This window comes from Leopardus geoffroyi, chromosome A3 (genome assembly GCF_018350155.1).
Source record: "Leopardus geoffroyi isolate Oge1 chromosome A3, O.geoffroyi_Oge1_pat1.0, whole genome shotgun sequence".
NCBI lineage: Eukaryota > Metazoa > Chordata > Mammalia > Carnivora > Felidae > Leopardus > Leopardus geoffroyi.
Genome location: NC_059336.1, coordinates 24,389,231 through 24,413,483, shown reverse-complemented (window position 1 = coordinate 24,413,483; position 24,253 = coordinate 24,389,231). Strand labels below are relative to the sequence as shown.

At 38.8% G+C, this 24,253-nt stretch overlaps 1 protein-coding gene across 12 annotated transcripts in view; it reads right to left on the bottom strand.

Annotated features, from left to right (window-relative positions):
- NCOA6 (nuclear receptor coactivator 6) overlaps positions 1–24,253 on the bottom strand; it is a 109,275-nt gene that overhangs the window by 21,883 nt on the left and 63,139 nt on the right. For 6 of the 12 annotated variants that reach the window (XM_045443657.1, XM_045443660.1, XM_045443669.1 and 3 more), the window contains 6 exons: positions 23,952–24,074; positions 12,629–12,757; positions 11,044–11,931; positions 8,857–9,003; positions 5,116–6,232; positions 2,337–2,458 (listed from right to left, as the gene is read on the bottom strand). In XM_045443657.1, coding sequence (XP_045299613.1) covers positions 2,337–2,458; positions 5,116–6,232; positions 8,857–9,003; positions 11,044–11,931; positions 12,629–12,757; positions 23,952–24,074 — 2,526 coding nt within the window. Of the gene's footprint in view, positions 1–2,336; positions 2,459–5,115; positions 6,233–8,856; positions 9,004–11,043; positions 11,932–12,628; positions 12,758–17,121; positions 17,211–23,951; positions 24,075–24,253 lie in introns of those variants that run through there. The other 6 variants (XM_045443662.1, XM_045443665.1, XM_045443664.1 and 3 more) reach the window with 3 other exon arrangements.

The window sequence follows — 24,253 nt, the reverse complement described above, 5'->3', positions numbered from 1 at the left end:
GATTTATTCCATTGTTGCATAAAAATGCATAAGGGAAGTTTTAAGAAGGCGCAGGAATAAAAACAGTTGGCTCTGGCAGTTGGCAGAAGATGGTTCATGATTTTCACAGAGGAGCTATCAAATGCTGCTGATCCACAGGGTCAGACCCTGTGGTCAACCCTAATTAATGTCTTCTGGCCAAAGATTACCATGGCACCAATGAGTACAATGTACAGAATTCAGTTTTAGAGATTTTTTAAAAAATCCTTTTCTATTTCAGGCCCAAGTCACTTCTTTACAATTATAGAGCCAACAATAATATGGCACTTCTACAGGTTTAACTCAGGTTCCCATATTAAGAAAATTGTCATTTCTGTAGAAGCCCACTGTTGTTGGGCTATGTCACAAATGTCTTTTATCTTTAAATCAGCCCACCAGGTAGCACAATACCAAAGAGAGCAGAGCAGATAATACAGCAACTTTTCAAAAGTTACAGCTGAGGGCATGGCTGCTATAAAGGTTCCAGAAGCTGGAGGCAGCAGTCCAAAGGGCACTAATGTTAAGAAGACAGATTAGGGTTGCCTTCACATAATGGTAGAGAATGAAAGCCAAAACACACAAGGTGTCTATAACATAACCCAAACCCATATTTATTAATCAAGGGTTGCAACTCATATGCCTTTAGGCACCAGGCCAGTAGTGAAGAACAGAAGTGGTCTGGTATAAGACAGTAGTAGTCCTGTGGACAGAGCCAAACTGCAGAATGAATGTTCTATCTAAAGGCATCTAAATTCAGGTTTTTATCTGGTTTAAGACACTGCATGATAGTTCAAACACATGATAGGCCAAATTCATCCTGTAGGTTCCTACTTTTTAAACTCTAGAAAGGAAGCAATGATGCGTGCAAGGAACTCTGGGATTCATATAGGAATTCACATGTGTTTGAGGGAAGAAGGTATCTTCCTATTCATAATGTCATCTAGATATACCTGCCAAGACTGGTGACCTCCCTGCCTCAATTGCTGCAACTCACTGACTGGAATTGTGTTGTTCTGAAACAATTTGTAATAAATAGCATGTAGTATTGACATCATGGTGTATTTACTTCTTTTTTTTTGGTTCACTTTTAAAATACATAAATTAAGGGTGGATTACGGTATATACCCAAAATAACGTCACTCACTTACATGTCAAAAAGGAGGAATAACTAGTGAGGAAGAAACAAAACATAATCCTTTGTACACACAGGGAAGAGTGACCTAAGTATGACAGGCTTGGGTGTCTTTGACTGGGTCACAGGGGAATAAGGTTACAAATCACTGCTCAGGCCAAGAGTAACAAGTATAGAGATATTGTGGCAGCTGGCCTTAGTTCTTCTATAACACCTAGGTTGGAATAAATGAATTTTAGAAAGTTTTTTTCTTTTCAACATTTAGAGGATAATATTATTTTATAGCCAAAAAGGGGTACAGCACAGGGGGCTTCACCAATAGTGATCTTATTTATTATTCAGCTGGGTGGTAGGTACATGAGCGTCTCTTTTATTACTCTTATATAGTTTTTATGTTTAAAGATTCATAATAAAAACTCTATTAAAAAAATTTTATTGTAAACTCTGTTCATTGCTTCGAGAAAACCCAATAGGAAAGGCTGCAGGAAAGGCAGGCAAGCAGGATTCGAGTGAAAACATCTTTCCATTTAATCTTACTCCATTTGGATGCCAACTAGAATCTTGATACTGACAAGAATAAAGAAGCACTTGACATTTCAGTCTGATTTTATGAGGACTTAATATCAAGAAGGCTAATCTGAGCAGTATATATACACAGTTGACCCTTGAACAATGTGGGAGTTAGGAGTACCAACCCCCTGTGCAGTTGAGAATCCATGTATAACTTCTGACTCCTCCAAAACTTAAGTACTAATAACCTACCTGTGGACTGGAAGCCTTACATAACATAAACAGTTGATTAACACACATTCTGGGTTATATGTATTATATACTGTATTCTTACAGTAAAGTAAGCTAGAGAAAAGAAAACGCTATTAAGAATCATAAGAGAGCACATTTATACTACTGTATTTACTGAAAAAATTTGCATATGAGTAGATAATGCAGTTCAAACCCATGTTGTTGAAGGGTGAACTGTATACACTACATATACATATGCCTTCAGAAGTTATATTTGAAATTTTTACTTACTATCAAGGCAAAGTTTCCAAATATTAGACACATTTAATTGCTAAAGAAGCCTAGTTAGGAGACAAAATAAAATACCAATGTTTCCTTGAAGAGAAGCCTTGTACTGCTGTATAAATGATGAAAAGTACGCAATCTTTAGCTAACATTTTATCACCTGGTGGTCGGTTTGAAAATTCTGGCAGTTTAGGGCCTGAGTTGTCCAAGTTAATTCCTTGTTCTCCAGGCAATGGCTGCTGATCCGTGTCCTCCAGCCCAGCTGGGCGATTATCTGGGGTACTAAAAAATAAATTATACATTTGGGAGTAAGTTGCTTAGCTTATACATGAAAGTAGCTTAACTTCTCCCCTATTTCTGAAGACATAAAATCTGTTTGCATTATCATCTTTATTGTAACTTCCATATCTCTAGTCTGATAAAATATTCACTGTTTGGCATAAAAATAATCCAGCAATTTCATTAAACAATAAAATCTACTTAATCTAATAATAGTAGGGCTATTTACTCAAAGTGCATTCTAAAAATTTCTGACATAATGATTTTCAAGTAATCATCCATCGCTTAAATGTTTTAAGACCTGGTCATAGTTTGGACTATCAACATTATAAAGTATTATTCTTGTGAAACCACACTATCTTTGGTATAGTTATCAATTTCAACCATGGAGTCCAGATTGTTTATTTTTTGTGGATATTATAGCGGCAGCTCTCACAATTCATAACACCTTGCAAGAAGCTGTAGGTTGGCTGATGAAAATGGTATCCAGAGAATAAAGAAAAATGGAGAATACTAGAACAAAGCTAATTATTTCTGCTACAGAATGAGTGTTTGTAGACATCCCCACTGGTTTTGGGATGCTTTCATTTTTACCTGGTTGTAGCTTAGAATTTTTAGTGGGGAAAAAGAAATGAAAAAAAAATGTTATCTACTAACATCCACATTCCCAAAGAACCAATGTACTCACATCCATTTGGTTTGCAATCTTATTCCTGGCTGTATCTTTCTTCCCTATCTTTAGTTTCCCTTTGCCCTGATATTGGTCACCCAGTTTTAGACAGTATTTGATCTCATTGTATTCTGTGTGGTTTCTAAGCCTTACCTTAAATCCATTTTAAAAAGTCCTAGCACATGGAAATTTAGAGCTTGAAGCAGGTCTTTAGCACATCCAGATGCCTATAGCAATTTGTTCCTTCTATGACTTCTCTCTCACTTCAAATTATAAGGATTCTGTAGGTCTCTTTACTTTCATGGAACTGCACTGCTAAAAAAATCTCAAGATATCTGGTCCAGTCACTTCATGTTATGGATGAGAAAACAAAGGCCCAGAGAGGTGTAAGAAACAGGTCCAAGGCTCCACAGTGAGCTAGTGGTAGAGTTAGGAGCAAGTGCTCTTCCTATTATACCTACTGTCTCCCTTTTGTAGGAACCCTGATGCCTATATAAGGCCCTTTCCACAATTTCTAGCCCCAACAAGTAAGCGATCTTCCTCAGAGCTGGTGAAGACATCATGAATGCATACTAATGGCAACTGAATAGCCTTACGATTTTAGACTACTGGGAGAAATAATTACCCTCCCAGGACAGCAGGTTGAAAGCAGTAAAGAATTTAACTTAGAGCTACTGGAAAAATTAGATAATTAAAGGTCTTATTAAGTCTGAATTTAGGAAAATATAGTTTGTTAATATACAGTCACAGACTTTTAATTTACAATACTCAAGAAGCAGCAAGTGAGTATGGTATAATCAAAGAAATATCGTGGGAAGGCTCAGCGACAGTTGGGTTTTATTTTGAACATTTATGGTTGTTTAACTAAAACTCTCCTACAGTTCTAGCAATTTGTTTCAATTAACCCATTTTACATTCATTAGTCACTATTCCCTATTAACAAATGTCTCTTCCAATTTTACGATTAAAGGCAGAAAATCCAGTTTAATCAATATGCCCTCTGGAAACACTTTATCAAAGTCAAAAAAACATGATTAACACTTAGCTTCAAGACATGACATATAAATTAATCGTCCTTCCTGCTATGATCTTGCAAAAGAACTCACCTAGAGAACCTTTACTTAAGGGGTAATTGATTTAAAAGGTCCAACCATGTTAGAATGAGGTTTTAAGCTTCTAGGGATGATGGAGATGGAGAGCCTTTACTTACTTATTTTTTCACAAAATAGAGAGCCTTTGAAGGAAAGGCATCTGTACAAAAAATTATTTCTTTTTGTAAAAAGATTTTATTTTTATTTCTTTAAGTAATCTCTATATCCAACGTGGGGCTTGAACTCCCAACCCTGAGATCAAGAGTTGCATGCTCTACAGACTGAGACAGCCAGGTGCCCCCAAAAAACTATTTCCATTTGAGAGAGCGGGGAGTTTTGATAAACTGTTTTCATTTCCAAAACACATTTGGCCTTTCTGGCTCCCTAGTAGCTGTTATAACCCTGAAGTGCTTTGTGGAGTGTAATGTGGTAGCACTGGCTACTTTTCAGTTTCTATGTGCCACAATCCCTGAGACTAGAGACTTAAGAGACGTAGATCAGTCAGTTGCAATGTATGAACCTTGTTTGGCTCCTTATTTGAACAAACGATAAAAAAAGAACTAAGATAATTAGAAAACTCTGAACACTGTCTGAGTGTGTGAGACTATGGAGAAAGTGTTAGTTTTCCTACATGTCAATGGTATTATGTGTTCATTAAAATAAAAAAACCCAACCTGTCCTTATCTTTCAGAGGTACATAGTACTGAAAATATTCAGTCATTTTGCTTTAAAATAATCAGAAAGATAATGGGAGATGAAGGCAAGACAGACTATGACTTGGTAATTGTTGAAGCAGAGGGATTTCATACTGTTCTGATTTTATACACGTTTAAAATTTTCCATCAAAAAAAGTTCACATAGAAATAAATACAATTTGAGGCAAAACTATCACAACCTACTTTAGATCTTGCTGACTATTTTTCTTCTTCCGAGGGGGTTTCTTCTTCTTCGGTTTACTTGCGTTGGTATTATTTTGCTTATTGTTTACCCCAAAATGGCCTGCAGAGATGTCACTCTGCAATAAGTTGACCAACAATGGGCTTGTTAGCGTGACATCCTTATTGACCGGGAAGCCAGGATTCTGACCACAGGACATCTGATTTCCATTGGGTGCTCCACTGAAAGGTGCATTGAAAGGCATCCCATGGCCTGAGAAGTGGTTTCCCGAGGCACTGTTTCCCTGCATGGCCTGCACGTGGGGGGGAACCATGTTGGTTTGTTGCATGTTAACATCAGGCATCATCTGAGACAAATTGACATCATTGTTTGCTGTAGTAGCAGGATCACCATGCTGCTGGGCCATGTGTGGGCTGGGCCCTGGTGGTCGCAAGACCTGCCCCTGAATCCCCATAACCTGAGATGGACTGTTGCTCACGGGCCCTTGCTGTGGCAGCATCTGTCCTGATATCTGTCCCGTAAACTGCACCATGTTTCCTTGCATGTTTGGAGTTGGTCCCCTCATTATCTGTGCTGGTCCCGGCATGACATTGGATTGGTTCTGAGTGTTAAACTGTTGCTTATTCCCCTGCATCTGATTGGTCATGATTTGCTCTATCATTGGGTTCTGTTGGAGTAAAACTTGCCCCTGAGGCCCCATCATCTGGTTATGTGGCGCCATCATTTGTGGGCCCTGTTGGGGAAGAATCTGCTTGGGTGGGGTCATCCTTTGAGGCGAGGGCCCAAGATTTTGGCTTTGAGGGTTCACCATCATCTGGCCCTGAGGCATAAGCTGGGCCCTTGAAAGGATCATAGGGTTCTGAGGGTTCAAGGTTCCTTGCTGCTGGACCATCTGGCCCTGGGAGGGCACAATCTGCTGGTGCATGCTCATCAGCTGAGATGGTGGGCCCTGCTGGGGCTGGCCTTGCATGTTGCCCAGGTTCACCTGAGGAACCCCAGAACTACCAGCCTGCTGGCTGTTCATGTTGCCATGAATTCCCATGAGGCCGGGCTGCATCATATTTGGTGGCCCGTGGGACACCTGCATCTGGTTTTGAGGAGGACCAGCTCCTTGACCACCTTAAACAAACAAACAAAAAAAGGACAGTTTCAGATAGAAATACTCTTATATTGGTATTAAGATACTCTAATTGGAGAAACACCAATAACCCATATATCCACTGACCAACATAAATAAATATGCTATGTTTGACATATTTTCTGTGGCTTTTTTGAAGTATGGAGACATGACTGTGGAATGATTGGTTACATTCCCAATGACCACACAACAGAGAAGGGGAAATGGTTTCTTTACTCCTGTTTGGTAACTTAAAGATAACACTTTGAAGATCAACAGTTTACTTTCTTTCAGATGAAATAAAGAGAAAGGCAGCATCTCATTGTTCGAAAATGACATGTAGCTATTTTAAGGTGAAGAAAATTAATGAAAAGCACTGTAGGCTAGTGAAATAAGCTCTGCTTTAGATGAGTCAGGAAAACAACAAACGTGATGCATTGTCTTAGGAAAACCTTGGCAATGCTGAGAAGACATTTAAACATGCTTCCTGGAAAACTAATGACTCTCAAAGTTTACATGTGTGGTATTTGGATGCTGCACGTGAGAGGAAAGAACACCTAATACTTCCTAAGGACAGGTCTCCTCTGCCCCAGTGTGGTAAAAATTCCTTATTCCTTATCTGAAGCTGAGCCTCTGGTGTAAGTCAACTGACAGATAACCCAGAAACTGCAGACAGAGGAACAGTTACCAAGGGATGTTAAAACTTCACTGACCCCTAGGCTCAGAGCTTTGGAGAAATGGTCTCCTCTGAGCCCGATGGTGTTAAATAAATCTCCGATCCACCAAAACAAACAAACAAACAAACAAACAAAAAACAAAACTTCACTGACCCTTCCCTGTGGCAGTCCCTGGTGGATCATATAGCACATGTCCTATTCTCAGTTATTTCTAATTTAGACAAAGACATTGCCTGGCTTGCTGCAGTGTTTACTTATTGTTGGGTCTTTAGGATTTTCCTATAGTTACTTGCATTATCTCCCCCTTTTTACTGAATACTCTTTTAGATTATTTTATAGCTCTTTGTCACTTTTAAGTAAGGACTAGAAAGTGGCAGCCATAATGAAGTTATGAGGCCAATCCACACTCCAGCCAGGGAGGCAGGGGACAACTGTCCCTTGTTCACATTATTCAGTTTTTCTGAATCCCAAAAAGGATTTTGGGATCATTAGCCTTATAAACTCTTAACTTAAACTCCATGATCACTGTATATACTGTATAAACTGAATATTCTATACACACTGAATATACAGTGTATACTCAATTAATCATTAATTACTTCTTGAGTAACTAATATGCACAAGACACTTTTGGTGCTAAGGTAGTATCAATTAACAAGACACACCAAACCCCTGACTCTATGGAGTTGGCAAGAGACTGTAACAGACAAATATTTTTTCAGGAGAACTAAAAGCTAACAAGAGAAATAAAGTAGGGTTAAGAGAACAGAAAATGAGAGACAGGAGTAGAACGATCTTAGGAGAAGCGTGGAAGTCTAAACAGTATGTGCCTGTGGAAGGCACCATATAGAAATACAAAATAGATGTGCTTGGGTGGAAGAATGATGAATGATTTTATCACTATTCATAACTTCCTACAGAAACCATAAATTCACATAACCAGGAATGCAGTTTTGCATTGGCAGATGGGTAAAGTAAAACAGTTTAACCTGCCCTTCTCTCACGCTTCAAGAGGTAGTTTGAACTTTAAAAAAAAAAAAAACAAAAAACAAAAAAAAACTAAGAATTTTTCTTGTTCCTCAGTGATTTACCATTAAAAGTTGGAACCACACAACTAAATTAACTCTAAGTGGGGATGGGGAGTTCTCCACAGAAAATGTTTGCACTTACTTCATTCCGAACTGGCTCAATGAGAAAGGATAAGAAGATTAGTCCATGTGGTGCCTAAGCAACCAGAAACATGAAGTCTGGGCATATTACAACACTGTTTTACAAATTTTTTTAGCCATTCTGCTCTATCCTATTTCTCCACAAATACACTGTCGGCATTAAATCTATACTGATTAAAGTCTGTTCTTCAAACACCACATTATAAACCAGAATTTAGACATTCTGCATAAACAAAGCTAACATGTACTGTAGAGAGATTTTGAAAGGTGCAGTTGCCCAAAATGCCATGTGTCTCTGTACCTATAGTTTCCTTTGCCAGAAATGCCTTTTGCCCTTTTACTAACTTGGGGGTTGGCAAACTATGGCCCATAAGCCAAATCAAGCCCACTGCCAGCTTCTAAATAAACAGTGTGTGGAACACTGCCATGCTCATTTGTCATACTGTTTATGGCTACTTTTGTGCTGTGATAGCAGAGTTAGGTAGTTGCAACAGAGACCATATAATCTGCAAAGTCTGAAATATTTACTATCTGGAATCCTTTACAGGAAAAAAAAATTGCTGAAACCTGCTCAAACTCAAGTTTAATTTCCTTTCCTTCGGTTCCCAAGACACTGTACCTACTTTTGATGTATTAGTTATTGCCCTGAAAGAATAATTTGGGTTTGAGATTAAGAGAAGGACCAGGATTTATACTTATCTGTATATTCTTATTATCTATCATGGTATCTAGCACACAATGTTCAATAAATGTTGGCTGAATAAATCACAGAAAACAAACCTGCATGCTGGACAGTTTGATTTGCTTGCAGCTGAGGGGCTCCTGAATTCCCAGGGGTGGTTGCTGTGGTCGAAGGCACCTGACCTTGTATAAAGTTCGGATTGGCCTGTCCTGCTGAGAAGCCAGGTGGGAGGCGTTTAGGCATTCCTTAATAGAAAACAATGAGTAAGGCAGTTACCTAGCAAATTTATACTCTTGCTTAGATGTGGAATGAATAAGGAAGGATGAGCTGCATGAAGTCTCCACTGGCTTAGCTCTCTCTGTCACACTGGTAAGATCTTTAATAATAAGGTTGGGAAAGATGGTTAAAAAAATCAACACAATCTCTTACATGAGCATTGTCAAAATGAAAAAGAAATACTAAAAAATTTACACTTAGAACATGCCAAGGAAGAGATGGCAATCTGCTCCCTAAATGTGATCTGAGGCCATGTCACAGCAAGGTTTAGGGCTCACTTTTCTCTGTAATACAACAGACCCCAAAACTTTACATACTTTAACATAGGTACCAAAGTAATATGCTAAATTCTCTCATATTCAAACAAATTGATATGAAATACTATAAAACAAAGAGCTGGGTCCTGATATTAATGATAGGTGATTTTTTTTCCATTGAGGGAAATGGATGACAATCTCCTTTGTGGAAAACTTCCCCCAATATTGTGCTTGTCTCTTGGGAAGAGACAGGAGATTAGCAACAATCCATAGGAGCTTCAAAGTGAGGCTACATTAAATTATCATCATGCCTTCCCCTTATAAGGTTTGCTGCAATTCCGACAGCTATGGTACCAAAAGCCATGCTTTAATGGAATCTTACTAAAGTATTACTTCCTTTTATAGGAAGGTTTAATTTCAGAAAACAGATCTGTAAGGAGGATCTCAGAACCCACTCATTGTTTATAACATAGGCCTTGATGTGGCCAGATCACCTACGTGAGCACATAATCTGCTCTATGAAAGCATCAAGACCTAAAGCTCACTTAAAAATTTTTGTTTTAGTCCATTTATTTTTAAGGACCAATTTTTCAATGTCCTGAAAAACGCTCTGTAGACAAATATGCATTTGTCCTTTCTTTAGCAGTGACAAGTCCCCATTTGCATGCTTCCAGTATAATTAAATCAGGAATCACATTTGCAGGAGGGACTACCCAGCTTCCACTGATCCAGGACTAGATGCCCAGAACAGTGAAGTTTGGAACTGAAACATTCTTGCATTTTCTAAAAACTTCTTAGGATTTAAATATCAGAGCCTGCACGTCAGTAAAATTAATTACAAGAGAGTGAAGAGACTGATGAGCAACTTAATTTCACCAGAAACCATGAGAACATGCCTTTGCTATGTTGCACTAAAGATGCAAGGGTTTTTTTCTGGGTAGGCAATGGGTGTCTTTTGGTGGGGATATGTTCATCAGATGACAGTATTACTGGCACTCTCTATACCTTACTGAAAAGCTCCAAGCACATTCATGTGCACTAGATCAATGATTAATAAGATAAATAATAAACATGGAGATGGATAAGTTTTACTGTAATCGTTTTACCTCTCACACATTAAGCTCCATTGCTTTTTCTTCATACAAGAGGCACCTTACAAAATAAATAAATAAATCTCCTTTAGGTATAACTGGTGGAATTCCCTCTCTAAGGAGCAGGCATTGGCATTATAAACTATAAAAGTCAATGATCTCTGAAATTATTCCCCTTTAACACTTTAATCAAACTTAACAAATACCATGCTTACTACTTTACTAAGATTATCAAACTTGAAAACTCGAAGGGCCTTTTCCCCAAAAGACCCTGTATTTATTTTTTTCATTTTTGCTCTATTGCATAATCTTAATTTTTTTTCAACAGCTGAGCGGTTTAAATTAATAAAATGCATGTTTCTTCTGGACATCTTATCAGTCCAAGATCAAGCAAAAATAATTTAAAAAACAAAATGAAAATCTCTATATTGAGTTTTACCTGCATTTTCATCCAGAGGGCTAGCTTAAATGTAACCAGTAAGATGCTGCATAATGTATCAAGTCAATAATGTATCAAGTTAACTAAGTTACATCAAATGTCACCACTACATCCACAAAGCCAAATAATTACATCCTCCCTCCATTAACTCTAAAAATTGAAGTTCTACTAAGATCTATCTCCAGTAAATTTATCAACACAAATAGCTTCAGTGCTCCTCACCTCCTAGGCCTGGATGTAAACTCTGTGGCCCCTGGTTTGGTGGCTGCTGCTGCATCACCATGAAGTTAGGTGGCACATTTCCCTGTTGAACCATAGGATTCCGACCGGGAGAGCTGACGGGCTGCTGAAATCCCTGGGGAAGTGGGTTATTTTGAGGTGGCCTTGGTCCCATCTGCTGCTGAGTTTGGTTAACCGTTGGGGAGGATGCAGGGGATCCCTGCTGGAAGGAGGAGGGTGAGGAGGCAGGAGACTTGTTGGTGAGGTGGGGCTGCTGCAGGGGGGTTGGGACCCTGGAGGGCCCTCCCTGCAAGCTCTTCATCTGAGGAGCTGTGAACTGGCCTGGGTTGCTCATCTGAGGAAAGTTTGTATGGGCTTGTGAGGCTTGCTGGCTGCCAAAGGGATATGGAGGGGGCGGGTGGGAAGGTGTCTGTACCGTGGCTAAGGATGGTCTTGCCTGGAGCTGCTGTTGCATTGGGCCAGGCAAGGGAGCCTTCTTCCACCCTTGGCTTGCAGTCATTGTGCCCAGAGAACCCTGGGCTGGAGGAGGCTGAAGGGCTCCAGAAGGCAGCTGGTTCCAGCCTGGAGGAACAGGCACCTGAGTTGGGGCAGTAAACTGGGGTCTCATTCCCTGTGGCTGTTGCTGCTGATGCTGCTGTGGGGGTCTTGCCTGCAACTGCTGCTGCTGCTGCTGCTGTTGCTGTTGTTGTTGTTGCTGCTGCTGCTGCTGCTGCTGCTGCTGCTGCTGCTGCTGCAGCTGGGGAAAATTAGCTGGGTTCATTTGTCTGTTCACAGGGACAGGCTGCATTGGGTGGTGCGGGGGAGCTAAAGATCCTGAGGGATGATTTTGCTGCTGTATATGGAGCCCAGAGAGGAGTGGATCCATTGCATCTGTTTAAAGACAGTCAACAAAGCAATAATTAAACTACTGCAACCCTAGATCCTACAATAGTCCTGGCAATCGTGAAAAATATAGAGTAAAATCCCCTGGTACCTTCAATGAAATGTTTGCGAACACCTTCTATATGCAAAGCAACACACCAAGATGACAGAAAGATGAATATTGTCTAGAAAGAGCTTATGGTTCAAAAGTGGATATAAGAGCCAAACATAAAACGTGGAGAGCAGTATTTTCCAAAGCATATTCTTGGGAACTATGTTCATTAGTGTTATAAGAAAATAAAACAAAATACAGTCAATTTGGTTTGGGAAACAACTGAACCTAACCACCTTAGGTTTCTTCATGGCAGGACTTCCAGTGCCTCCAATACATTAATTCTGAATCTCTAGGAAGGAGGTAACATATGATGCACTTACCAAATTTATTATGGAATTCTCTGCCAAGAAGTATCTTGCAGGACTAAGTAGCCCAAGGAATGCATTGTTAGGAATGTTGGGTTGTAACTGATAAGAGAAAGAGAAATTCTGAGAAGGAAATGGACTTTCAATTTGAAGAAATAGGGCAGATTTTGTGAAGAAGGTGGCATTTAAGTTGGGCAGTTAGGTGGAATCAGAAATAGCTGAATTTTGTAATGATCTCTGCAGAGAGTTCCAGCCTCTTTAAGCCACAAAGATTGGAGGTCATTACCTGACTGAGAAGCAGGGCGAGGAGTCCTGGGCTGCAGCTCTGAATTGGGGCCTGGTGCCATCATGGAAGATGACACATTTCCACTCTGGGGTATCATAACAGTGGCAGGGCTGGTCATCCTTATTAGTCCTAAAGGAAAAAGAAAATCTGTAGAATAGAGTACTGGAATTGGCACAACATTTGTTTTTAAGTAAAATATTTCAAGAAGATAAAAAGGTATGGAAGATTTATGTACCCATCATCTACCTTGTTAATTAACATTTTGCCCCATTTCCTTCAGATACATATGTAGATACAGCGGAAGTCCCCACTCCTTCCCAATCTCTTTCCACTCCCACTCTCTTATAATTGGGATTAATGTTACATGCATGTTTATCTTTTCTACATATGTGCAATGTATGTATGCTTTTCTGTATGCTTTTAATCTTTGTATAACTGGCAAAGTCTGTCTTCTTCAATTTCCTTTTTCTCTTAATATTATTTTTTGAGATCCATCCATCCTGACTGCTATTTTATGGAACCCACACATTTATTCTCCTGCTGATGAATAGTAAGATTCTCCCTCCCACTGCCCCGAATTTTCAATCTTATAATTCTGCAATGTCATGTATTCTTGTGGACATGTGTCTTTAGACTATATACCCAGAATTCCTAGGTTTTAAATTATAAGCATCTTCCATCTTACTAGATATTGCCAAACTGCTCTCATAAGTGGTTATGCCAGGCTCAGTCAGAGGAGCATATGACTCCTGATCTCAGGATCATGAGTTCAAGCCTCATGTTGGGTAAGAGATTACTTAGGTAAATAAATAAACTTAAAAAAAAAAAGTGGCTATTCCAATTTATATTCCAACTAGCAATTTGAGAACTCCTCTTGTTCCGTGTCTTTCCAATTTCTGATACTGCTAAGGCTTTATAGGATTTACCATCTATATTAATAAGTGAAAATATATTATCCTCTCTTCATGTCTTTGCTGTTTGGCATCAAGATTAAAAAGTAACTTCAAAATAGAGCAGAAAAGCATCTTTCCTGGGCGCCTGGGTGGCGCAGTCGGTTAAGCGTCCGACTTCAGCCAGGTCACGATCACACGGTCCGTGAGTTCGAGCCCCGCGTCGGGCTCTGGGCTGATGGCTCAGAGCCTGGAGCCTGTTTCCGATTCTGTGTCTCCCTCTCTCTCTGCCCCTCTCCCGTTCATGCTCTGTCTCTCTCTGTCCCAAAAATAAATAAACGTTGAAAAAAAAAAAAAAAAAAAAAAGAAAAGCATCTTTCCTCTTTTTCTATGCTCTGGAAGAACATGTGTATCTGTTCTTTAAATGCTTAGTAAACTTACCTGGAAACTATCTGGGCCTGTGGGTTATGCTAATTAATTCATAAGGAGACAGATTTTTAATTATTTCACAATTTCTTTTTTTTTTTTTTTTTAATTTTTTTTTTCAACGTTTATTTATTTTTGGGACAGAGAGAGACAGAGCATGAACGGGGGAGGGGCAGAGAGAGAGAGAGAGAGACACACAGAATCGGAAACAGGCTCCAGGCTCTGAGCCATCAGCCCAGAGCCTGACGCGGGGCTCGAACTCACGGACCGCAAGATCGTGACCTGGCTGAAGTCGGACGCCCAACCGACTGCGCCACCCAGGCGCCCCTCACAATTTCTTAAATACAGATTTTTCAAGTTTTCTTAAGTCAGTTTTGGTTAAATTATATTTTCAAGAAAACTGTTAATTTGCTGCTGCTTCAAAATTTATTAGGCTAAAGTTATTCACAACTTTTTTCCATTCATTGAGATATAATTCACATAGTATAAAATTCACCCTTTTAATTTTTATTTTATGATTCTACTTCTAAACTTTACTTTTTTAAGTTTTTTAAAAAATATAATTTATTGTCAAGTTAGCTAATATACAGTATATACAGTGTGCTCTTGGCTTTGGGAGTCGATTCCCATGATCCCAGCGCTTACATACAACACCCAATGCTCATCCCAACAAGTGCCTTCCTCAATGCCCATCACCTATTTTCCCTTCCTCCTCGCCACCCCTCCCCCGCAATCAACACAGCTTGTTCTCCATATTTAAGAGTCTCTTAGTTTGCCTCCCTCTCTGTTTGAGACTATTTTTTCCCCTTCCCTTCCCCCATGGTCTTCTGTTAAGTTTCTCAAATTCCACATATGAGTGAAAACCTATGGTACCTGTCTCTGACTTATTTCACTTAGCACAATACCCTTCAGTCCCATCCATGTTGCTGCAAATGGCATGATTTCATTCTTTCTCATTGCCAAGTAGTATTCCAATGTATATATAAGACACATCTTCTTTATCCATTCATCAGTTGAGGACATTTGGGCTTTTTCCATAATTTGGTTATTGTTGATAGCACTGCTCCAAACATTGGGGTACATGTACCCCTATGAATCAGCACTCCTGTATCCTGTGGATAAATGCCTAGTGGTGCTATTGCTGGGTCATAGGGTAATTCTATTTTTAATTTTTTTTTTGAGGAAGCTCCATACTGTTTTCCAGAGTGGCCGCACTAGTTTGCATCCCTACCAACAGAGCAAGAGGGTTCCCATTTCTCCCCATCCTGGTCAACATCTGTTGTTTCCTGAGTTGTTAATTTTAGCCACTCTGACTGGTATGAGGAGGTATCTCAATGTGGTTTTGATTTGTATTTCCCTGACATACTATAAATTCACCCTTAAAAATTTTTTTTTTTATTTTTTGAGAGCAAGCAAGCACAAGCTGGGCAGGGGCAGAGGGGGAGGAAGGAAGAGAATCTGTGCTGACTACACAGCCCAATATGGGGCTCAATCTCACAGAGTATGAGATCATGACCTGAGCTGAAATCAAGAGTCAGACGCTTAACCCGCTTAACCTACTGAGACACCCAGGTGCCCCAAAATTCACCCTTTTGAAGTGTACACTTTTTTCTTTCTTTACATTGCTTATGACTTCTTTTTGTTTTACCAGGTTCATCAGTTTTAGTTGTTTTTTTCAAACAAACATCTTTGGTTTTGCTGCTTTGTTCTATTTTTAATTTATACTTTATCTCTGCTCTTATCTTTATTATTTCCTTCCTCCTAAGTTATTATTACTCTGTTCTTTTTCTCAATTCTTAGGTCAGAAACTTAGATTCTTAATTTTCAGTTCATGTTCTGCTCTAATATAGTTATCTTAGGGCTTAAATTTTCTTCCAAGCCCTGTATTGGTTACATCTCACAAATTTGGTATGTATTTTTGCTGTCCACCATGATTGCTTTTAAATCATGGATATTCAGAATATATTTTACATTTTCTAAAAATACAGCATATTTTGGTTATCTATGTTTTGTTTGCCACTGACTTAATTGTACTATGGTCATAGAACATGATCTGTGTGATACCAATATCTGGTATTTAATGAAACTTGGTTTTCGAAACACACATAGTCAATTTGTATAAATGTTCCATTTGTACTTGAAAAAATTAAAATTCCCAAATTAGTAGTGCATGTTTTCTATATACCTCCATTATGTCAAACTTTTTTTCTTATGTTATTCAAGTTTTATCCTAATTTTCAAAATAAGCTTAATACATCAATTACTAACACAGGTGTGTTAACAGGTCTCTGAAGATGTGATATCTCCATGAATCCTGTCCACTTTTGCCTCACATATTTTAAGGCTAGGTTAGTAAGTACATAAAAGTTTAGCTGTCTTCCTGATGAATATTTCCTCTTATATCATACAGATACCCTATTTACCCTAATGCTTTTTATCTTAAAGTCTGTTGATATACCCTTTTTCTTGGTTAATATTCACATGTATTATCTTTTTTTCCATCCTTTTAACTATGAACTGTGTTCTTATGTTTTATGTGCTTCCTGTAAAAGCACATTAGTAAGCCTGAGATTATTTATTCAATCTGATTAATCACCATCTTTTTATCAGTGTTCATAATATGTTTATCTGTACTGTTACTATATATTTTGATTCATTTTATCATCTTAGGATACCACTGCTCTTTACTCCTTCTTTCTATGGTGATTTCCTATTTTTTCTATGCTGTTTTCCTAATTTTCTTGGATTTTACTGGATTTTTTCTAACATGCCCTTCCTTTCTACCCCTCCACTACTAGTTTAGGAGTTATACATTTTAGGAGTGCCTTGGTCAATTTCAGCTTAGGTCATGATCTCACGGTTCATGGGTTTGAGCCCCACATTGGGCTCTGTGCTGACAGCTAAGAGCATGAAGCCTGCTTCAGATTCTATGTCTCCATCTCTCTCTGCCCCTTGCCCACTTGCACTCTGTCTTTCTCTCTCTCTCTCTCAAAAATAAACATTAAAAGATTAAAAAAAAAAGTTATACATTTTATTTCTATTATTTTAATGATATCTTTAAAATGTCAACAGACATAATTTAAAGAGTATGCTTTATTTAAAGTATTTATTTCAAGTATTGCTAAATAAGCCAATACTTAGTAGATTTGCCCCATGTTTACCAATTATTTAGCTCACCATTCCTTCTTGGATCTTATTTCTTCCATCTTAGGGTCAATTTTCTTCTTCCTGAAGTAGATTCTTGAGCACTGCAATTAGCAAGAGTCTGGCAATGGTAACTTCTCTTAGTGTCTTTGAAAATGTATTTAAAAAAAATTTTTTTTAATGTTTATTTATTATTGAGAGACAGAGAGACACAGAGCATGAGCAGGTGAAGGGCCAAGAGATGGAGAGACACAGAATCTGAAGCAGGCTCCAGGCTCTGAGCTGTCAGCACAGAGCCAGATGTGGGGCTCGAACTCACAACCATGAGATCATGACCTGAGCCAAAGTTGGACGCTTAACTGACTGAGCCACCCAGGTGCCCCAAAAATGTATTTTATACTACTCTTGATAGTACAGATAGGTTTAAAATTCTAGGCTGTCAATTATTTTCTCATCACTTTGAAAATATTATTTCAATGTTTCCTGGCTTCCAGGGTTGCTACTGAGAAATCAGCTGTGATCTGATAGTTTTCTCTTTGTAAATAATTGATCCTTTATTGTGAGTTGCTTTTAACATTCTCTTTGTTTTTTGTTTTATAGTTTTTCAAATTTGTGTCAAACATGGATTTATTTTAATTTATATTGCTCAGTATTTCTGAGGATTCACATCTTTCACCAATGTTGGAAAAAATTTCAGCCATTCTCTCTGTTGTCATCTTCAATTTCTTTATTTTCTTCTTCTGGAACCCTTTTCAGATATATGTTAAATCTCATTTTATCCATCATGTCTCTTGACCTCTTTCATATTCCCATCTCTTTATTTTTAATTTGCTGCATTCTGGGTAATTTCTTCATATTAACCTTCCAATTCAGCTGTGTCTAGTTTGCTGAACAAGTTATTTACTTCAATAATTTTTAAATTTCTAGAAGTTCTGGGTTTTTTCCCCAAAATTCTGGTTTTTTTTTAATTAAAAAAAATTTTTTTTAATGTTTTATTTTTGAGAGAGACAGAGAGAGAGTGAGTGATCTTGCACAAACCGCAAGATCATGACCGGAGCTGAAGTCGGATGCTTAACCGACTGACCCACCCAGGCACACCTCAAATTTTATTTAATGTTTATTTATTTTTGAGAGAGACAGAGAGTATGAGTGGGGAAGAGGCAGAGAGGGAGAGGGAGACACAGAATCAGAAGCAGGCTCCAGGCTCTGAGCTATCAGTACAGAGCCCAATGTGGGGCTCAAACCCACAAATGGGGAGATCATGACCTGAGCCAAAGTTGGATGCTTAACCAACTGAGCCACCCAGGTGCCATTCCAAAATTCTGTTTTAATGGTGTCTTGTTCTCTTGTGATTTTCATCATTTTAAACACCCTGATACTCCTACTATTATAAATTATCTAGAATTTTGGAGGGAGGGAGTCTAGTCCTACATTTTCTGAATCTGGAGTATAAACTCATTTATACTAGGGCTTTAACTATGAGAAGTCTGCAATGGCTCAGGTTGAGAATGTGTCCCTCCAGAGCATCAACAATTATTACCAGTCTAGAACCACTTAATAATTTAGCTTGACTGTTCCAGGGTCATTTCAATAATATATTAAAGGTCCAGGGTGCCTGGGTGGCTCAGTAGGTTAAGCAGCCGACTTCGGCTCAGGTCATGATCTCACAGTCCGTGAGTTCGAGCCCCGCGTCAGGCTCTGTGCTGACAGCTCAGAGCCTGGAGCCTGTTTCAGATTCTGTGTCTCCCTCTCTCTCTCTGCCCCTCCCCTGTTCATGCTCTGTCTCTCTCTGTCTCAAAAATAAATAAATGTTAAAATAATAATAATAATAATATATTAAATGTCCAACATGAATCAGAGTAGAAAAGACAATTCCATAATCACCATTTCCCCACCTCCCAACTAGAGTCCAGGCCAAGACACATAAGTTTTGCATTTGTCTCCCTCTGTGTCAGAGGGTGAAAAAAATTTTTAATCTACCTTTCATTGAAAATTCTAGTTTCTGGCACAAAAACAGACACATAGACCAATGGAATAGAATAGAAACCCCAGAACTAGACCCACAAACATATGGCCAACTCATCTTTGACAAAGCAGGAAAGAACATCCAATGGAAAAAAGACAGCCTCTTTAACAAATGGTGCTGGGAGAACTGGACAGCAACATGCAGAAGGTTGAAACTAGACCACTTTCTCACACCATTCACAAAAATAAACTCAAAATGGATAAAGGACCTGAATGTGAGACAGGAAACCATCAAAACCTTAGAGGAGAAAGCAGGAAAAGACCTCTCTGACCTCAGCCGTAGCAATCTCTTACTTGACACATCCCCAAAGGCAAGGGAATTAAAAGCAAAAGTGAATTACTGGGACCTTATGAAGATAAAAAGCTTCTGCACAGCAAAGGAAACAACCAACAAAACTAAAAGGCAACCAACGGAATGGGAAAAGATATTCGCAAATGACATATCGGACAAAGGGCTAGTATCCAAAATCTATAAAGAGCTCACCAAACTCCACACCCGAAAAACAAATAACCCAGTGAAGAAATGGGCAGAAAACATGAATAGACACTTCTCTAAAGAAGACATCCGGATGGCCAACAGGCACATGAAAAGATGTTCAGCGTCGCTCCTTATCAGGGAAATACAAATCAAAACCACACTCAGGTATCACCTCACGCCAGTCAGAGTGGCCAAAATGAACAAATCAGGAGACTATAGATGCTGGAGAGGATGTGGAGAAACGGGAACCCTCTTGCACTGTTGGTGGGAATGCAAATTGGTGCAGCCGCTCTGGAAAGCAGTGTGGAGGTTCCTCAGAAAATTAAAAATAGACCTACCCTATGACCCAGCAATAGCACTGCTAGGAATTTATCCAAGGGATACAGGAGTACTGATGCATAGGGGCACTTGTACCCCAATGTTTATAGCAGCACTCTCAACAATAGCCAAATTATGGAAAGAGCCTAAATGTCTATCAACTGATGAATGGATAAAGAAATTGTGGTTTATATACACAATGGAATACTACGTGGCAATGAGAAAAAATGAAATATGGCCCTTTGTAGCAACGTGGATGGAACTGGAGAGTGTGATGCTAAGTGAAATAAGCCATACAGAGAAAGACAGATACCAGATGGTTTCACTCTTATGTGGATCCTGAGAAACGTAACAGGAACCCATGGGGGAGGGGGAGGAAAAAAGAAAAAAAAAAAAAAAAAGAGGTTAGAGTGGGAGAGAGCCAAAGCATAAGAGACTGTTAAAAACTGAGAACAAACTGAGGGTTGATGGGGGGTGGGAGGGAGGAGAGGGTGGGTGATGGGTATTGAGGAGGGCACCTTTTGGGATGAGCACTGGGTGTTGTATGGAAACCAATTGGACAATAAATTTCATATAATAAAAAAAAAAAAAAAAAAAAGAAAATCATAAGGAAGAAAAATATACTTATAGTACTGCACTGTTAAAAATCCACATAAGTGGACCCATACAGTTCAAACCCATTTCTGTTCAAGGGTCAATTGTACTATGAAAAAAAAAAAAAAAAAAAAGAAAATTCTAGTTTCAAATTGATAACTTCCTTCTTTATGTAGACCCAAGCCAAGGTTTCATATTTTATCCCTTCCTAGCCATTCAAACTCAGAGCCTTTGGTCCCTGCAGAATCTCTTCATTTGTTTACTGCTACTTAAATTTTCATTTTTGACTTCTTTTTCACTCTGGGGATTTCCTTTGAGTTCTTACAAGGTCAGCCATGCATTAAATGTTATATTTTGTCTAGCATTCTTGGGTGTTTTGTAGTTGGGACAGTTAGATAAATGTTTATCTGTCTATAACTGGATTTGTCTCTGAGAAACCCCCCTCCATTTTTCAAAGATGGTAATTAGACAGTAAGAAAGTTCTCTGGAGATAAGAAACAGGTTTTCTCAGTTTACAATGAGCTTTCTATCTCCAGAAATGTTCAAGAGCATGCTGACTACATGTTCAGTAGTGACACTCTAACATATATTCCAGCACTAGGTAGGAATCTGCACGAGATCCATGGTTCTCAACTGGGGGCAATTTTGTCCCCCAGAGAATGTTTGGCAACATCTGAAGACATTTTTGTTGGCACAACTAGGGGGGAAGGTGTGGTAGTGCTATTGGCATCTGGTAGGTAGAGGCCAAGCAGGCTGCTAAACATCCCACAATGCACAGGACAGCTGCCCACAGCAAAAGATGATCAGCCCAAAATATTAACAGTGACAAGGTCAAGAAACCATGACTAAATGACTATGGCACCCTTACTAATCTTGGCAGTTCTATATGGCTACAAAAAAAAAAAAAAAAAAAAAAAAAAGCCTATGGATTAAAAAAGGCTTTTAATTACAAAAGACTTCTGGCTTATCAGTCAACTTCTGTTGCCAGTGCTAAGCGAAGAAAGTAATACTAAGAATAATTGACAATCCAAGACATTCTAGACAGACAATTCCAAAGTCATTTATTATTGTTTTAGAGGGTAGTTAAGATCTCTTTCCCTTGAAACTTTCTCTGTTTATAAATGTTCAACCTAATATTAAATTTTATTTGCAACCATTGTCCCAATGGACATCAGAGAAAAATATTCCTAAAGTATGCTTGGCAGTAAAGAAAGATACCTAGGGGTTAAAATGTTGGTATGACTACAGATCATTACTTCAACTTTATTATTCCTTCAACTTTGTATTACATATATTAGCACAATCAGTACCCTTCATTAAATTCCAATCTAACTTGATTTCAACCCTAAGCTTCTAAGTTTCCTATGTTGACAATGAACTATATCACTATAATTTACCCTTACATCCTAGAGATGCTTAGTAAATATGCCTGCTATTTGCCAGATACTTGCATTAGTGTGTTGATGTCAGTTTTAATAAAGTCCTAAAAATGTAAGGCTGGAAGGGATCCACAGCATTGTTTCTAGGACGTAAATATGTTTCCAGGCAATTATGGCCAGTAAATATTAAGTCATTTGTCCAGGAGTTGAGACTAAAACCCAGATTTCTTGTCTCTCATTCTAGATCTATTCTTTTACTAACTATATGCAACTTGGCCAGAGTTTTCCCACTCTGGTTCTTCAGTAGTGGCACTAGCATCACTGATTATCTCTCATTAAGCTACCATAATACCAAATGCTCAGATTTCTGTGGAGAACTATAACTATACTGACTCCCTACTACAGGTACCAGGATAGGTACTGTTTATCTACCATGTGGTATTCCGTAACAGCTCAACAGCACAGGTCCTGACATATAATAGGAACTCTGTAAATGTCAGCTACATGGCTCAGGGCTCATCCACCTTCAAACATGAGCACAAAAGACTGTAGGCATTACTATCTGATTTTTTAGGTGAAGAAACTATTGCTTGGAGAGGTACGGTGACTAGCTTGAGGTAACCAGGAAATGGCACTGCCAGGATAAAAATCTAGTCCCAATTTTATATGGCCAAGTCTTCAGCTACAGTTTGGAATAATGGTTTTATAAATTAAGTTTCTCCATTCTGCTCTATTTCTTCAAGAGCTACTGTGGTAAGTGGGAATGTGAATGACTCAGTATAGTTTCAGGTGGTTACTCTCCTTCAACCACAGCAGCTGTGCTTTTCTGGTTTATTTGAATAAAAGGTCCTAAAGCAGAAAAAGTTTGAAAGCCACTAATGTAGTGATAAGAGCACTGGACTAGGAATTAAATCCGTGATATTAGTCTATTTCTACTTGACCCTGGGTAAACTGCTTCCTTTCTGTGAGCTTCAGTTTCCTCAGCTTTAAATGAGAGAGTCCACTCAATTCTAATATTTTGTGATTCACAGAATGTTGAGTTCATTCTCTAAAGAAGAAATCTCAGTTTTACTAGAAAAGTTAACAAATAATTTATAACTCTCTCAAATTCTAAATATCTAAAAACACATATTCTTCCACATATTCTTCAGATTCCACATAAACACAAAGAACTCTCGGCTCAGATTCTCAGCCTCATAGAAAATGGGTGGCAATTGGAAAGCTACATACTCCATTATGCTATAAACATTCTGAAGGTAAAAAACATTTTATTCATTTGTTTTTTTTAAATTTTATCTTCTTTATTTTATTTTTTTAAAAACAAAAATTTTTTAATGTTGATTTATTTTAATTTTTTTTAATTTTTAAAAAAAAATTTTTTTTTCAACGTTTATTTATTTTTGGGAGAGAGAGAGACAGAGCATGAACAGGGGAGGGGCAGAGAGAGAGGGAGACACAGAATCGGAAACAGGCTCCAGGCTCTGAGCCATCAGCCCAGAGCCCGACGCGGGGCTCGAACTCACGGACCGTGAGATCATGACCTGGCTGAAGTCGGACGCTTAACCGACTGCGCCACCCAGGCGCCCCAATGTTGATTTATTTTTGAGAGACAGAGACAGAGTGCGAGTTGGGGAGGGATAAAGAGAGAGGGAAACACAGAATCTAAAGCAGGCTCGAGGCTCTGAGCTGTCAGCACAGAGCCTGACGAGGGGCTCAAACCCATGAACCGCCAAGATCATGACCTGAGCGATGCTTAACTGACTGAGCCACCCAGGCGCCCCTATTTTATTCACTTCTATCTCCAACACTTTGAGCAGAGTCTGTCCTACAATAAGAACTCAACAAATGTTTGCTGCACAGCTCAGTGCTCATCTATCTACATTTAAGCATGAGCCCATGCTCTGTGATTCTACCTTCCTGAGTGATTTAAATCTTATTTTCCTAAATCAGTAAACAGTGATGTGTCAGGAACCCCCACCTATTTTGCAAAACTCAAATGATCATACATTAGCAGATAAAGGGAAAAAGGAAACCAGTAAAATGTCATATAATTGAGTGGGAGATCTCACCTGGACCACCTGCCATGGGAAATGTTGCCTCCATCCTAACTGAATTTCCGGCTCCCATGGGTCCATTCATTCTCACATCTTGGCTTCGGTTCTGAGCCAAAGCCAGGTTGATAGCACCTTCCCCTGAAAAAATGACAGGTTACAAAAAAGGAAACCATCAGAATAAGATGCAAATGTTTTTTAAAAACAAGTACACAAAAACTTTAGTTTTCTGTGTTTTTAAAGAACTATGGTAAGTTTACCAACCACACAAAGGGGAGGTTCAATACTATATAGGTCTTTCTTCAACTTCACTTGAGTAA